Raw genomic sequence first — 15,875 nt, forward strand, 5'->3', positions numbered from 1 at the left:
GTTTTTTTTTTAATCTTCCCCCCCCTGCTCCTGTTCACCCATAAACCCAAAGTCATTCGCGTAGTGAGAGTGTGTCTGTGCGTGTGGTGCATGTTATGCTCGAGACGGTCGACCCTGCCCTCTGACCTCTCTGTGCAAAGCTTTGTGTCTTTTAAAGTTGGAAAAAAATTCAAATGCACTGCTTAATCAGTGTGAAGTGATCATAGGTAACAAAACCTTGGTGTGTTGCTTCTGCATCAGACTGCATCAGCTGGAGACGGCTTTAGCTTCCACGCAGCATAAATAATCCCGGCTTCTCCTCCAGTTTATTCTCTCATAGCCGGATCGTTCCAAACAAAAGCTCAGTTCTTCAATTTTCACTTTCCTTTTGCTCCATCCAGAGCAAGATTGACCCAAATTAAAATGATAAAGGCTTGATTAGTATCAGTATTCCTTAGCCTTCAAGAATTTAGTGGTCATAAACCACAGAAAGTGGAAATGACACTGTAGCATAATATAAAACCGACTGTGAATATAAAGTTTGTCAGTTGTCAGATTTGTATCTGTATCTAGTCAGTAAAATCTCAACTCATTTGATAGTATCATAAGAAAGGTTCTGCACAACAGTTTGATTGCAGCCACTTGAAAGGATTGCATGAGCTCTACTGTCCATACCTTCTATTTAATCATTTATACCTTCTTTTTTCAAATTTCCGCTATGCCAGGGCAAAGGGTGACGGTGAAAGAAAGAGTGAATGAACGTTTTGAAAGTGCCATCTCCATGAAATGTGAGATTAAAGACATTAAACTCAAAAGCACTCTCGAGAGAGGAGGCTTTAATTTCCGCTGCAAATATAAAGAGACGGAGCTACTTAGTGTGTCATCTGAAAACTAAAGAATACATTAAAGGAGGGTTTTTTCCCCCCACTATAAGATCTTCTGAATCAAGGTGTGTGTGTGTGTCTGTGCGTTTCTTTGCACACGTGTGTATGCGAGATGCTTCCATACGCACACGCGCGTGTGCGAGGGTCAAGGTGGAGGGCCGTCATTACAAACAAGTGATGTCTGAGATCCCATTAACTCTTGTATTCAGCCGCAGATTTCTGTTCAAATAGAGAGGAGATAAAAGGCAGCAACAATATGCTGATAATTCAAAGGCCTTTCAAGTGAAATGAGACTACAGAGACACTGAGGACCACGTTTACGATTTCCTGACGCACTTAAAAAGGTGTTGCTGTCTAATTGTAATTTTTTAAAGTAATCGCCTCTTTGAAGTATTTAAATCTTTGATGTAATCAACAAATAGGAGCTTTATTATTCAGCGCAGCCGTTCTCGCTGGGGTTCGACACCGAGTTTCTTCACGTGCACGGCCGGTCGATTGATGTAGTTCACCCAGTTCAACCAGAGCTCCGCCACTGCTGCAGGAACTCGTGTTTCGTGAGCCGTGCGCCAAAACACATCCTGGCATAGTGACATGGTTACAGGTGGTTCTTGAAACCACAGTAAGAGATTCCTTTTGAGTGTCCTCACACTAAACTGCAGGTTTACCTGCATCTCTCTTTTTAAAAGTAGTGAGTTTAGAAGCGTTGCGGCACACCAGAACAAACTCCCATCAGCAGTGAATGCAGATTAAATCAGCAGAAAAGGGGATGTGAATGCACAGAGAGATAAATGTATGCACAGCTATGCATTTTTAGGTGCACCCACCTGGTCAGTCACCGCAGATAGAGGGCATGGCTGACATTGTTTCCCGGCGACACAGATTCTGGGTATCTGATAAGAGCACACACTGGCCTTGAGTTACGATCAGCACTTCCTATAGGCGAAAGCACCCATATGCATGTTATTTTCCTATTAAAGAAATAAACTCAGGGTTCAGTTGGCCACAGTTAACTCCCCCCCCTTCCCTCTGTATTTAATATTGATTTGTACCATGAATTTATAACGCTTGGATGTATGTCAGTCTGAAGTGGTGGGTAACTCAACTGTTGCAAATTAAAGGGTGAATGAACTTTTCCCTCATCTGTTTGTCTGCGCGCGTGCACCGACACATGTGTGTCTATTTTTTTTCCTTTTTTTTCTTTCTCCAATTTACCAAAAGCGTAGCTGCAGGTTTACAGTCTCAGAGATGTCTTTTGCGTGTGTGTGTCCCACACATGCATGTACACGCTTGTCTGTTTCAGCAAAGGTAATTATGTGTAAGTTATGTGTGCGTGTGGGGGTTGGGGGGGATTTTTTTTTTTTTTTAAACACAGAGGGGTTGATAATTATGGGTTAAATGAGTGCTCTCAGTCAGCCTCCCTGAGTGTGTGTAAAAAAAGGAAGGCACAGCGAAAGCCACTTCAAGGCCGGCTAATTACCCCGAGGAAGAGAGGAAACATAAATGGACGATTTTGCGGCTATAATGTTACAGCAAAACGGCTAAATCAACCTCAGCACGTGAAACAGAGCCACAGCTACTTTTGAAGGCTCCTAGCAGCCCTGAGCACATGTGTGTATGTGTGCGTGCGTGTGTGTGCATTTTCGCCCCATATGCGCAGGATCTGCCGAGAAGCAGAAGATGTGCGTATGTGTCTGTACGCAAACTGTATGTGAGTGTGATTTGTGTGCAGAAAAGTCACACTTGCTGAGTGCTGATGTTATTTAGCCTCTGCATTTCTGTCCCAGGCGGTCTTTTTTCTGTAACGTGAAGAATCATGTAGAGTTTTGTTGGTGCTCGCCACCTTTGTGTCATGAACATTCATTGCCTTACTTGTGGTTTTGACTCCTATTACAGGCAAAGTTTTTTTAATGTCATGCAACCTTTTTACCAGCTATACCAGTTCTGAAACTCTTTCTAGTTTTCCCCCAACCAAAGGCCTCATCTAACCCTACAGTTCATATCAACCCTTGTGAATAAAAAAGGACCCAAATTCAATTTTAGTGAAGAGAGAGGGAGAAGAAAAAAAATCAGCATGCTATCTTTGCAAACTCTTGTTTATTTTCCCTGCATAAATCACGTTCATTCCACACAGCGCTCCATATTTTTCCACTAGGTCATCCAGGCAGTAGTTTTACACCCGGTGCAGTTTGAGAACCTCCGCATTCGTATGCCACTCACCGCCGGTGCCAGTTGCATCGTTTGGGGATTTTCCCTGCAAAATGTCAGTGATACCGCTGAATGTGAAGAAAAAAATGCAAAAATAAATTGCTTCCTTTTCCTTGGATAGAGTTGTGTGTCGCTCATAAAACGGTGTTAATAACAAGAGACGATTTATGCAGATCAACCACATCAATAACTTCACAGAGAGGCAACGTCGAAGAACATCGATCATCTTATTTGAATGCAAAGTTCTGCTGGGAAACCTTGACATTCATCTGACATGTCATCATTGTCATTGAAGAAAAGCATTGCCTTACAGCAGAGGGCTTTGTTTAGCACGACAGGGCGCCCTGCCCCTTCACAGAGCCAGTTTTTGCAATTTTCTTGGCTGGTTTGTTGTAAGATCTATGACAGCACAGCTTTTCTTCAATGCAAAATATTGTTTTCATAATCAAAGAAATTACAGTTTTTTCCAAATTGCAGGAAGTTACCGCTCCCGTCTCTCGATGAAACATCTGAAAATAAACACCGAACAAAAGGAACTGCATCAGATTTATAGAACAAAACAAATCTCAGGTACTTACATTGTATTCCAGTATATTTATAACATGACGAGCTAACGGGACATTGAACCTTTTCCTTTTTTTTTTGGTCATCTCCATAATTTTCCTCATAACTGCTTCAATCCATTGCTCATACCGAGGCTGCTGGCTTGTGGCTGCCTCACAGTACTGAATAGTTTTAGCTTTATCTAAAGAGGTTGAGGGTGATTTAAGTGTCTGATTAGGTTTGTTGTTACAAATAATTTGCGTGGTGGTTCCCCATGTGGTGTACTTTGGCGAACTTTGCTGTGAGTGAACTTTCTTCACTCACAGTGAGGAGTTTCCACGCTAATGACATGTGAGCGTGTGACTCTGAGCGCACACGTGACCATTTCCCTGCACCGCTGTGTTGCAGACTGGCAAACGGACATACGGGAGTCTGACCAGCGCGAGCCGAGAGTAGCAGGAAAAGACAGAAAGCAAAAAGTTTTGACTCAGCCGTCAGACGCCTCAAATCACGATCTCTTTTAACAACCGGAGGAGTCGCCATAGTGCAACCCTCAGTGCAGTCCAGATCTATCCAGTAGTTGGCTGGGGGTTGTAACAGTGTGGCTCACTGGTGTTTCTGGGAATGAAAATGCCATCAAAGCAGCAGAAGGGTCATTAAAAGACAGACGTTTGAGAAAATCTGACCCCAGTGAGTCATAAGAAGTAGAATGCCTTAATGGAGATTTTTAGCATTTAGAGCTGTGGAAAAGAACACAAATGAACAATTTAACTTATATTTTCAAATAGATGGCCATCCACATTAAACTAAAAAACAAACAATTGCTTGCCAGAAGCAACTTTTTGTATCCACGTCTGCCTATTTTGTCTCAGAGTTACTTTCATGTTCCCAAAAATGTCAGTTTCCCATCTCTAACTTGAAAGGGCCAATGAAGTCACCTCGTTTGAGCCGATGCAGTGTTAATGTCCAACCTTCACAAGACCAGCTGTGCAGACTTCTGTGTTTTCACACATCCATCCTGAGCTGGCGAAGTGCAGACAGTCCCCTTTCCGTCTTCGACCCCACATGATTAACCACATGACATGCAAACCAGCAAGGCGATGTAGCTCCCCTGCCCATCTTCATTGACAAAATACTGGTCTGCCGGGTCATAACCTTAAAACTTACTCAGTGTTTAACGCCTGCTGATTTCATTCTCTTGCCTTTGTTCTCGGCCTCTAAGGTGATGAAAGAGGTGTTTTGTACAATCCTTAAACCACGAGGTTTGTCCTCCGTCTCACTGTTTCTTCAGATCATTATGAATGCAGGTCATATTATCACCACATTTCACCTTCCTACTATGCAACCTGCTCCCCTGCACTTCTTCCCCCCCCACCACCACCATCACCAGCCCCATCCTCACACCTCCCCTTCGGCTCTTGAGCACAGAAGCAGCCAGTTTTGTTTTCACGGCATTAAAAAGCGGTGTAGCAGTTTGATCTGAGCTCCGCTGCTGGTCGTGCAGCATACACATGAGGGTCCGTTTCCGCACGCGTGTGGTCAGTGCAAGTCTTAAGATGCTGATTGATAGGAAAGGAGCGGTCTAAAGTGTGTGTAAATGTGCAGTGTAACAGTGTGGAAGCTCTGCCTTTAAGTGATAAGGTGCTCGCTTTGTAACTCAGCGGGGTGTCTACCGAGCAGCAGCAGATCTGGCCCTCTGCACTGCTGATGTTACACACTTCACACATATGCACCCTTATGCAAATAAATCTCAGTGTTCAAAATAAAATCGCTTGGAAAACTTCTCTTTTTTCTTTTTTTTTAATGTTCGTGCAGAGGAAAATTAGCGCCTCTGCAGAGCCTCACATTTACACACATCCACCTGCTCGCAAACGCACTGATACTCGCACCGAACGGCACTATTTAAACTCCCCAAGAAAACAATACCAGTCCACACAGGGCGTGCTTCAAATGATTGCAGTGAAATTCCGTCCAAGGCCGGCCGGTTAGCTGCTTCCAACTTTGCAAACCGCTGTGACATATCGTATGTCAGCTAGCATGCTGCGAGCATTAGTAATAACTGGATTTCACGTAAGTTATTGAAAACCATTTGTAAACAGAGACATGAAAGCAAACAAGCTCGCACGCAGCCTCACTTGATCATCAAAGACTTATCGATCAAATAGTCCTCCTCCTCCACCTCCTCCTCCGCCTCCCCGCTCCACTGAAAACCAGTGTGAGCGAAGTACGGCCCATCTGTTTTGTTCCAAACCGTGTTTAAAATGTCCAGCTTTCTTCCTTTTCTTTCAGCCTTGGATGAAGTATAAGTGCACGCAAATCCCCCCCAAAATTCGGAGACACTTAACATTTGCATCTTCTTCCATCAGTGAATTATTTAAGAGGAGAACGCAGATTTTTTTTAAATAGTTCTTTTCATGTCTGGTTGCATCTTGTTATTTCTTTTGTAAGCAAATGAACGAAAGGAAAACTCGTGTAATTGCAAAGCTCTTTGATCGTGCTCAGCAGCGTTGGGCCGAACGGCTGATTCTGAATCTTGAAATCTCAAAATGCAGTTTGCAGAAATTATTTGTAATTGGAATAATATAGATTTTAGTGTCTTTGCTCTGTGATCAAATTAAGATACGTCTGGTTTTCCTGACTTGATTCCAGACAACTTGATTAGCCAAACTTAAACAAATACTTTTGTGGGTTTTTTTCCTTTTCAATGGGTGTATCTTAGATTATATCATCCTGGGTCTCTTTTATGTCTGTCACATGCAAAAGTCTTTATTTTTGCTTGGAAAATTTGAATTGTGCAAAATGTTCTAACATAAGGCAAAAACAGAGTTTTTTCTTCTACTCAGGCTTCTTGAAGGACATTCAAAGCTCTTCTTTTATCTAAATTAATTTGTGTTGTTGTTGTCGTCTCATCAACAGTCTAACAAAGTCTCGGTGGTACAGCAGTCTCACGGGATGCACCCACTGACCTCCCTCCTGCCCTACAGCAACGATCACTTCAGCCCGAGTTCTCCTCACCTGCCCACAGACATGAGCCAGAAGACAGGTGAGAGCACACGTACACACCTAGTATAGAAACATTGTGCACACACTGTTAGTGGAGGCTTGCGCATGGAGACGCAGCTAAACAGACGTAGTTTTGGAGCTCAGTTAGATTTAAAAAGTCTCTCTACACAAGTGCAAGTAAACACAGACGTTCTCAGGTCATCTGCCGAATAGTTGCTGAAACCCCGGTCCGCATACACACTGTTTGTGCTGTTGACACATCATTTGTCACATCTGTGCAGATGCAGCACACACACAAGTTTGTCACTTCACCAGAAGCACACACGAGAAATGTAATATTACAAATTTAATGCAGTAATATTTTTGCACACTCCCTCTTTCATATGCACGCACACAGTATTTCTTTTTTGGCCCCCCCTTCGCCTGGAACATGGACACACATAGAAAGACACAGGCACGCACTCCGTGTGTGAAGTGGCAGCATCAGCTCCGTCAGCCTGTGGCGGTCTCATGGCTGCTCTGAAGTGGCCTGCTCTTCTGAAGGGACAGCCAGCCACACACACACTCACACAAAAAGATGGAAACAATTAGGGTGACAATCGCACAAACCATTGCAGCAGCGCACACAAGGTTCTCCTTAGCAAGCACTACACATACAAACACACACTCTCCTCTGTTTGGAAGGCACAAACAAACACACCCTGGCATTTAAAACACTATCGGGTTTTGGACCTGCCTGTGGCAGGGCCTGAAGGGTGGCACAGTAGGTTTGTGCAGCATTTCGCTTTAGTGCGAGATGTCACAACTACCGGCCACGTTTGCTGAATGTGTTCCCCAGAAGATGGCTCATCAAGCTCCTCAAAAGTATACAGGTTACTGGCGATTTCCTTTTTATTTTAAACACGCTATGTGGATTAACGAGTTTATGCAATTGTTACAATCGCAATGGTTTTTGTTCTTGTGCAACCTCGCAGGAACATGAATACTCTTGTTAAAAATAGCCAAAGCTTAAATAAGGTCCATGTGAGCCATGTGAGCTAAGCACTCTTGTTACTCCTGTTAACGCTCATTTTTCTAAATAAAAATTGCCTCTACATGAAATCAGTGATTGGTGATTTCAGGGATGAAGACTCCAGAAACCTGCCGTTCAGGCCTTTAGCCAATCAGAAGAAAGTTGTCTTAAAACAGCTTGTTTTAGACACAGGGTGAAGTGATGCACCAAGGCTAAACATTAAGATAAATAAGCATTATTCTGACCCTTGAATTATGCAAAGCTACTCTGTAGTACTCTTTAACCTTACAAAGGGAGAGGAGGAGAAATGCAGAGTTCTCACACATGGTGGCTGACTAAAGTCATGATCATGTATGTCGGTGGGGGAAACTTACAGAGAAATGAAACTATAAGAAAATTTATTTAGTTATTATTTGATGTAATTCTGTGGTTTCTTGGTAAAGTGTGAGCACCGCTGGAGATAGAAGTTTCAGCTCACAGTAACAACCAGACGCTCATATGAAAACGCGCCTGTGAACGAGGGGTGTGAAGAAACTTAAATATTTCTTTTTGTTTGCTGTGCTGTACATTGTAAAACAACAGTCAAGAGTGTTAATGATCCCCTGTGAACACAATCAGTCACAAAGAAAGACGAAAATTGTAATGGTGACATGTGCAGAACGCAGCAAAAGGTGCTAAAAAAAAGATCGACATGCGGTGTAGCTATCCCACGGTTCAGAGAAGTTACAGTTTAATGCTGCTGAGAGCCTTAAAATTGTCGTCCTGATGTGGAGATATGATCCAGTGGTCTTCTAGCGCTGCGCGGATTTTCCTCAGGAAATCATTTATAAACTCTGAAGTTTACAGAGTCTGTGTGAGATTCATTGAAGGATTTTGTCCTCTGTGGTGACGTCCAAGAGAGAACAGGAAAGAGGAGGAAACAGAAATGGAGAAGAGGCTGAGAGCGAGAGACGAGAGTGAAGAACAGACTGGAAAAAAAACCACTGAGAACAAAAGTCTTTTATCGGCTCTGATTAGGTGTGAGACAGTGCGAGACCTCGGGCGATCTCCTGCCTGTTCCGTCTGGAAATCCCCCTTTTTCCTCCAAACACACTCCCGCTTGTCTGGCTTAGAGAGTCTGTGTGTCTTTGTGTGTGTGTGTCTAACACAGTGACTCAGCCCGTAATGACAGACTGAGCCACCTGTTTGTTACTTACACACACACAAACACACACTAACACCTGGCTGCCACATCTAACCTTTCTCAGACCATCTCACCTGAATTATGTTGGCTACGCTTCCACAGAGGAACACCGTGGTGCATGCATACGCACGCCACCTTACCTCACTTCTCTTTTTGTCTGTCAGCTGATCACAGGTTCGGGGGTTACCTCACCAGTGATGTCAGTGTTTGGCGCACCTTTCTTCCTCTTTGTGCATTGCTTAAAGGGGAAATGAAGGGACCTGAGCTATTTCTTTGGTTTTATATGTTAACTCTTGAGTGCTCGGTCTCTGGAGGCTTTTTTGGCCTTTTGGCCCTTCATCTTTACACGTGTCTATTAAGCCTCCATTGCAGACACGGACAGCTGGCATGCCCCAGGAGTCAATCCTGTTATTCTAGGCTCTTGTGTAGTTGGTAAATGTTAAAGCAAATTCTTCCCAACAAGTCTGCACAGTCACAAAAAGCAGGCACACACATTGATGTATACTCAAATCCTCCCACTGACCACCTGATAACGTTTACCTAAGTGGTCCCAAGTGGACTTGCACAGCAAAAGTTTAACCCATGCTTAAGTAATTTAATCACAAAGTGCTACTTGCTCTGTACAGATGTTTGCTTTCCCCTTGAGTTTTATCATTGAAGTTGACACGAGGAGGCTAGCAGTGCCAAAATCTGTCGTTTTTCTAAGGAATACATTTTGGCAAAATCCATTTCCTCTCTAATATCTTGACAGCTAAAGTTACCCGCATCAGTCTGGTGGAGGATTTCGTGACACTAGCGCTGTAACGGAAGTATCAGATTGCAAACTTTTCTCAGGTTGACTCCTATAATCTTGGTCACCTGTGCTCTGTTTGTGTCAGACACAAACATGATTCATGCTTTGGACGGTATCCTCACCTCAGTTCAATCATCAGTCCAGTCATTCCAATCTTTAAAATCACAGCTGATGGAGGAAAATAACACCAGCCTCGACGAGGGGGAAAAAATGCGTTGATTTTCATGCTGTGGCTGCTTTTGGAGTTTCTGTTTTCTGTGTGAAAAAGGGTTAAGGATGGGGTTACCTGCCACCCAGGTAAGGTCGCAGCATGTTTAATAGAGTATAAAATCCCGGCCTTCAACGTGTGCTAGTATGTGGGAGTCTATTTGGGTCGGGCTGATATAAACTTGAAAGTGAGGCTTCATGCGCGCTTCCCCGTATTGGTCCAGTTTGAGACTACACTAAAAGGGCAGCAACTGTGCATGCATTCTCCAAGCACACACCAGCGAACGCAACTCTAAGCGCTCTGTGTGTCTACAGGGCTGCATATAGCTCCTCTGTAACAAAGCCTTGCATTACATGGAAATGTTCATTGATAAATCAGAGGTGAGACGCATTAGTCCACTCACTAGTCTGAAATCAGCTGAGAAACTGGCTAAAAAGTGTCCTGCGGCGAGGCTGCATGTTGTCTTTGTGTTTACCCATGTATGTAAAAACCCACTTGTGCCTGACTGCTTATCTCCTGTGAAATTGTTTTATTGGCGTCACAGAACGTGCAGGCCCACAGCAAAACCTCAGTAATATAAAACAGGTAGCCGATAAGATAAGACGTATTTTATCTATCCTGAAAGCTGGAAAGCTTCTGTGCTACAGCAGCCAAAACACAGAAATAGCTTAAATAAAAATGACACAGCTCAGTAAATAATATACAATAAGACAAAACAAAATGGCTCATTAATGGAAAATTACACAAAAGAGAGAGAAGCTCAGTTAAACAACGAGGTCATTTATAAAAAACTCTGTTTATGCTTTTTTATTTTGCTTTTAGTTGAACAATTAACAAATTATGGTTACAAATTTCCTCTGGATTTTTTGACCTTAAGATGACTTTCCTTACTCTCCAGGCTTGCGATTGTTATTGCGTCATCCGCATCACTTCGAGTAAAAGGTCAGGAAGGAAAGAGCTGTGATTACAGTTTTTTTTAAATTTATTTAATCAATCAGCTACTTTGAATCTTTCTTGTGGCCTTGGGCCTTTCTTCAGAAGCACCGCACCATCAACGTGTGAAAGTTCATCTTTCCTGTTGTTGTTCTGCTCTTTGTGACATCATTAGAGGCAATAAGAAATTCCTGTGAGTGGATGTCAATGTTAATGACAAACATCTCAATACTTGTGGGTTTATTTCTGGGTTTTGTTTTTTTTTTTTTGAACAGTTAAAGATATAAATGTTCTTTTTTTAATATCCTTTATTGTACACAGAGCCTACATCTGTCATTTATTCTCACCACACAGTTTACTTCCTGTGTTATTTCCATCACCACCCACTGTCTGTTTTCACTGCTGCCTAAATACGGAGTTGCCTTACCTTTAGCTATATTTCAACTTTACAACCCCCTTAATTTTCCCGTTAATTTCCCCTAAAGTAATGCACATGTTGCATCATCTTTCTCGTAGCCTGTTTCACCTGTTTTATTCAGTGTATTAAAATTGGCTGTTAAAGTTGTCAGCAGAAAACATACAGCGGGGGAAATACTTACTTGATCCCCTGCTGAATCGCTAAGTTTGCTCACTCACAAAGAAATGATCGGTGTCTAATTTTTTTATGGTAATTCCATTTTAATGAAGAGAGACAGAATATCAATCATAAATAAATAAAAAAAACAAATTACATCAAAGTTATAATTTGATTTGTATGTCAGTGACTGAAATATGTATTTGATCCCCTACAACCCAGACACAATTCTGGCTCCTACTGACTGCCTGTGTGGCCCAGTGGAAAACATTTGATCAGTCATCAATTACAGAAAGCGTAAAGCGCTTTTTAAAAATACAGAATCAATTTCTCCCATTCTAATCTCTCCACCATCATGTCCAAGACCACAGAGCTGTCAGAGGAAGTCAGGGACAAGCCTGTAGCCCTGCACTGTAGACCTTGGTGAGAAGGTGACACCTGTTGGTGTGATTATTCAGAAATGGAAAGAAATATAAAATGACTATGGATCACCCTCAATCAGGGGCTACATTGCAGGATCTTGCTTCAAATGTGAGGATGATCATGAGAAATCGATCACGAGAAACTGGCCTTCTGCCCCGACCCCCAGCTGATTGGGACAGAAGGCCAAAATAGAGCTCAAAATCAAGATGTTTGGAGGGAGAGAAATGCTGAGTATGACCCAAAGAACATCATCAGCACAGTCAAGCACGGAGGTGGAATCATTATGATTTGAGGCCGTTTTCCTGCTAAGGGTACAGGATGACTTCAATGCATTTAGGGGCCAATTAATGTGCCAGGTACTGTAAAATCTCCTTCCCTTAGCCAGAATTCTGGAGTTGGGTCATGGATCGGTCTTCCAGCATGATAATGACCCAAACATATCGCTAAGGCAACAAAGAAGTGGCCTAGCCATTCTCCAGACATCTGTCCTGTTTCTGTAAAGAGGAGTGAGCCAAAATCCTCCCTGACATGTGCGCAAACCCGGTGACCAACTAAAAGAAATGTTTTACCGCTGTGGTTTCCAACAAGGGTTTTCTCCACCATGTTTTGCTTGTTTCAAACACTTACTTCACTCAATGACATGCAAATCAATTTATAACATTTTTGTGATGTGTTTTTGGTTAATAGTCCGTCTGTCTCCATTAAAATGAAACTATCATAAAACAGTTTTTCGGAAGTGAACAAACTTGGATATTCAGCAGAGGATCAAGTAAACATTTCCTCCACTGTAAAACTCCAACCCAGTGAATATTTATGAAGTATTTAGAGAAATTTCAGTGACAGAAAGATCTTCGTTAATCCTAGGTTTAAATTTAGGTGCTAACAGTCACAGACACTGTCATACCTAAGCCCCACTTTACGTCACCGAGAGACTTAAAATTAGAGGCTGCAGTGGCAATGACAGGAATGGAAGGATAACCAAAGAGCTTGTTAACAACACTGTGTTTTACTCCTGTTTTTTTGCCACCCAAAGTGATAAACTTTAAACAGTCTTGTAATTATCTAACACATTTATTTGTCTGACAGATGAAACAATCATAATGAAAAGGCTTTTTTTTAAAAGCAAAAATCATGGACTTTAACTAATTTTCACATTTAGAAAAAAGGCCTGGAACTTCAAACTTTTATACATCTAATTCAAGTTAAGCCTGTTTAAGCTTCAATGTCTTACCAATAATCCATCATTCGTGTAGCACCTTTCAAACTCAAAAATACAGGTGAAAGTGTTTTACAACCTGAAAAGGAAAGCAGGAAATTTCACTGTCAGTAAATCCAGGAGATTCGAACGCTGCAGTGACCTTTCTGCTGGGTTGTGTTTGACATAGTGTGACCCAGCTGGTCGGTTTAGTAAATTCAGTCATTTCTCCAGTCAAGCGTAACACCGCGTGTGATTCAAAAGTGGAACATTCCCTTTAGATTGGGCAACATCTCGCTTCAGATATGACTGTTTGTAAGTAAAAATTTTATTTATAGTACGTTTGAAGACAAATATCACAAAGTGCTAAAAGACAAAAATGGTTAAAAAAGTAAATGAATAATAAGAACAAAAAGTTACAAGTTTAAAAAGATGACTTTGGAGTCCACAGATCTCAAGCTGAGTGGGAGCGACGTACAGAGTCTCTAGAAGTCCACAAAACCTTAGGGACCTGCTGTGGATGCAGGGCTGTAAAAACCAGAATCTTAAAGTGGACTCTGAAGCAGCTGAATTAGCAACAGTGTTAAATGACAGTACGTAAGGTTCAAATTCGACTCGAGGTTTTATTGAGACAAGTGAACAAGGAATTACAGTAAAGACGCGATGATGACATAAAGACACGAACAACAATTTCTAGTTCAGAGCGTGATGCAGTAGGACTGAACCTGGCAATGTTTCTCAAGTGGGGGAAAAAAAGGAAGACAATATTTGCCCAGACAATAGATTATAAAATACAGAGAAGTGAAACATGCCTGCTCACCCTCACCCTGCCATGTGATTAACACTTACTGTATGCTATTGTATGTATTACTGTAAATCGGAACAGGGGGGTGCGTGTGTGAGACAGAGTGTTGTCATATAGCAAGCTTTGATTACTTCTGGAGTGCCAAGTGTGAAATAGCTGACGAGGCTGGAAATCAACTTTTTATTTATTTGTTTGTTTGCAATAAATGAATAGTTGTTAACGCAAATTTATTTAATCGTATTTTTTAAATAGTGATTATAGTTCCAAGCTTACCGGAGTAATTGAGACATAAACATCTCAGATCAAGAAGGTTCCTGGTTCGAATCCCGGCTGGGGCCTTCCCATGTGGAGCTTACACGTTCACCCTGTGCCTGCCTGGGTTTCTTCCCAAAGTCCGACATTACATGCAGGCTAACAGGTGATTAAACTGGCTGTGAATGTGAGGTAGATGACGTTATTGAAGTGTTTAGAATAAAGTGCTGCATGAATGTGGAATATAAATGCAAGTAAATTTCATTATATTATAGTCACATCAGTTTAAAGTGCAGGCTATTAACTATTTGAGGCTCTTTAACCTGTAGCGCTTTTCTTCATTAAGCGATCGCCTTATTTTGAAAAGAAACGAGTCGCTGTGCAAGAGAGATGCAGTGAAAAGAGTATAAAGACGAATGAGCGCAAGAGTTAAAATAATAGAGTTAAATTGGGGTAAAAATGCAAAGCGTTAAATTATTTTAAATTGGGTCATCGGAGCCTGTTTGTGCTAGCTGTTACATTTTTTTGAATTGGAAGCGAGAGTGTGAGTCACCCTGTTTAAAAGGAGAGACTGTGTATCGACGATGAATAATAAGAAAAAAATAAGAGTCATATTCGACAATCTGTAGTTTTACACTGTAAAAAACTGACTTTTACTATTACTGCAGCTTTTGATGTTTGCACTTAAAAAAAGGAAAGAAAGAAACAGTTCCAGTACTTGTGTAAAATTTGTCAGCACTTATTACTGCCCTTACTGTAACAAAACTCTGCACAGTTTCTTCTGGTCTTTGGGCTCTTTTATGTACACCACACTGGCTGATTGTCAAGTCATTTAATGGCTCAGATGCTGCATCGCTTTCACTCTCAGTGGTTATAACCACCGCGGCACATTATCAGTGCAGGAATACTATTTTCAGCTTCTCGACTCTCAGTTTAACATGCACACGTTCTAATACTGAGCTCACACGCAGCCACTTTGACTCAAATGGTTCCTCTTTGAAGTGTTTCCCGAGACGCCAACATGGAGACCGTGAGATAGTTGCTTCAGTTGTTATTAGACGGCCACGCTAAAAGGGGCATTCCAAAGAAAACTGCCCCATTACTGCTGCTAATTTTCCCCTTCAGGTTTCCCAACAGCAGACAAACTGATAGCAAGGGCAAAAAGGTGACTTACAGAAACCATCGTCAAGTTTCCTTCGCATTAAGGTGTGAAGATTAACTGCTAAAATAAAAATTTGTGTGCAGTTTGCATGTAGGATTTTGACTTTGATGTTTGCCATACAGTCATTTTAGGGAAAATGGGTAATTTCGAAAAAGGATGTTAAGTTTCAATATCACAAGAAGTATTAGCATCTGCTGTTGTTATTACTGCCGATCACATGTTTTCAGAACATTTGCGCTCGAACGGGTTAACTAGGCAGTCTGACACTCTCATCAGATTAAGCATCTTTAAGTTAACCATGTTGATAGTGAAACTCACATGAGGGCACATTCAGATTGTTACTAACAAAGGGACAAAATGGCCCATGTTGGTGATACTGGTGAGGCTGTGCAATTGTTCTTCTGAGGCAGCAAACGGTGCTGCAAGCTGCATGCTCCAAGGTGTGTGTGTGTGGAGTCCTGGATAATTTAATTTGTGGCCACCAGATGTAATTATTTCAGCCACGACTTCTGAGAAATGTCAGTTTGGCATGGCAGATGCCTAAAAAAACACTACAATACCCATGAGCCTCAGTCGCTGTTGCCTCAGAGAGGAAATGGTAGAGATATGAAAAGGCTTTCATGCTGCAGTTGAAAATAAAACACAGTGTGACCGTGTTCTCAGCAGTCTAGCAGTTTAGCATACATACAAGTACCTGTAGGAGTTTTTTTCATGGTTAACT

General features: G+C 41.9%; 1 protein-coding gene across 17 annotated transcripts in view; it reads left to right on the top strand.

Moving 5' to 3' along the window:
* tcf7 (transcription factor 7) overlaps positions 1–15,875 on the top strand; it is a 74,400-nt gene that overhangs the window by 35,647 nt on the left and 22,878 nt on the right. For all 17 annotated transcript variants that reach the window (XR_003221817.1, XR_003221818.1, XM_013275166.3 and 14 more), the window contains one exon: positions 6,528–6,654. Coding sequence is in view for 15 of the 17 variants with exons in the window: in XM_013275166.3 (XP_013130620.1) it covers positions 6,528–6,654 (127 nt within the window). In the remaining 2 variants the exon portion in view is untranslated. The remainder of the gene's footprint in view (positions 1–6,527; positions 6,655–15,875) is intronic.

The sequence above is a fragment of the Oreochromis niloticus genome, linkage group LG10 (assembly GCF_001858045.2).
Source record: "Oreochromis niloticus isolate F11D_XX linkage group LG10, O_niloticus_UMD_NMBU, whole genome shotgun sequence".
Classification (NCBI taxonomy): Eukaryota; Metazoa; Chordata; class Actinopteri; order Cichliformes; family Cichlidae; genus Oreochromis; species Oreochromis niloticus.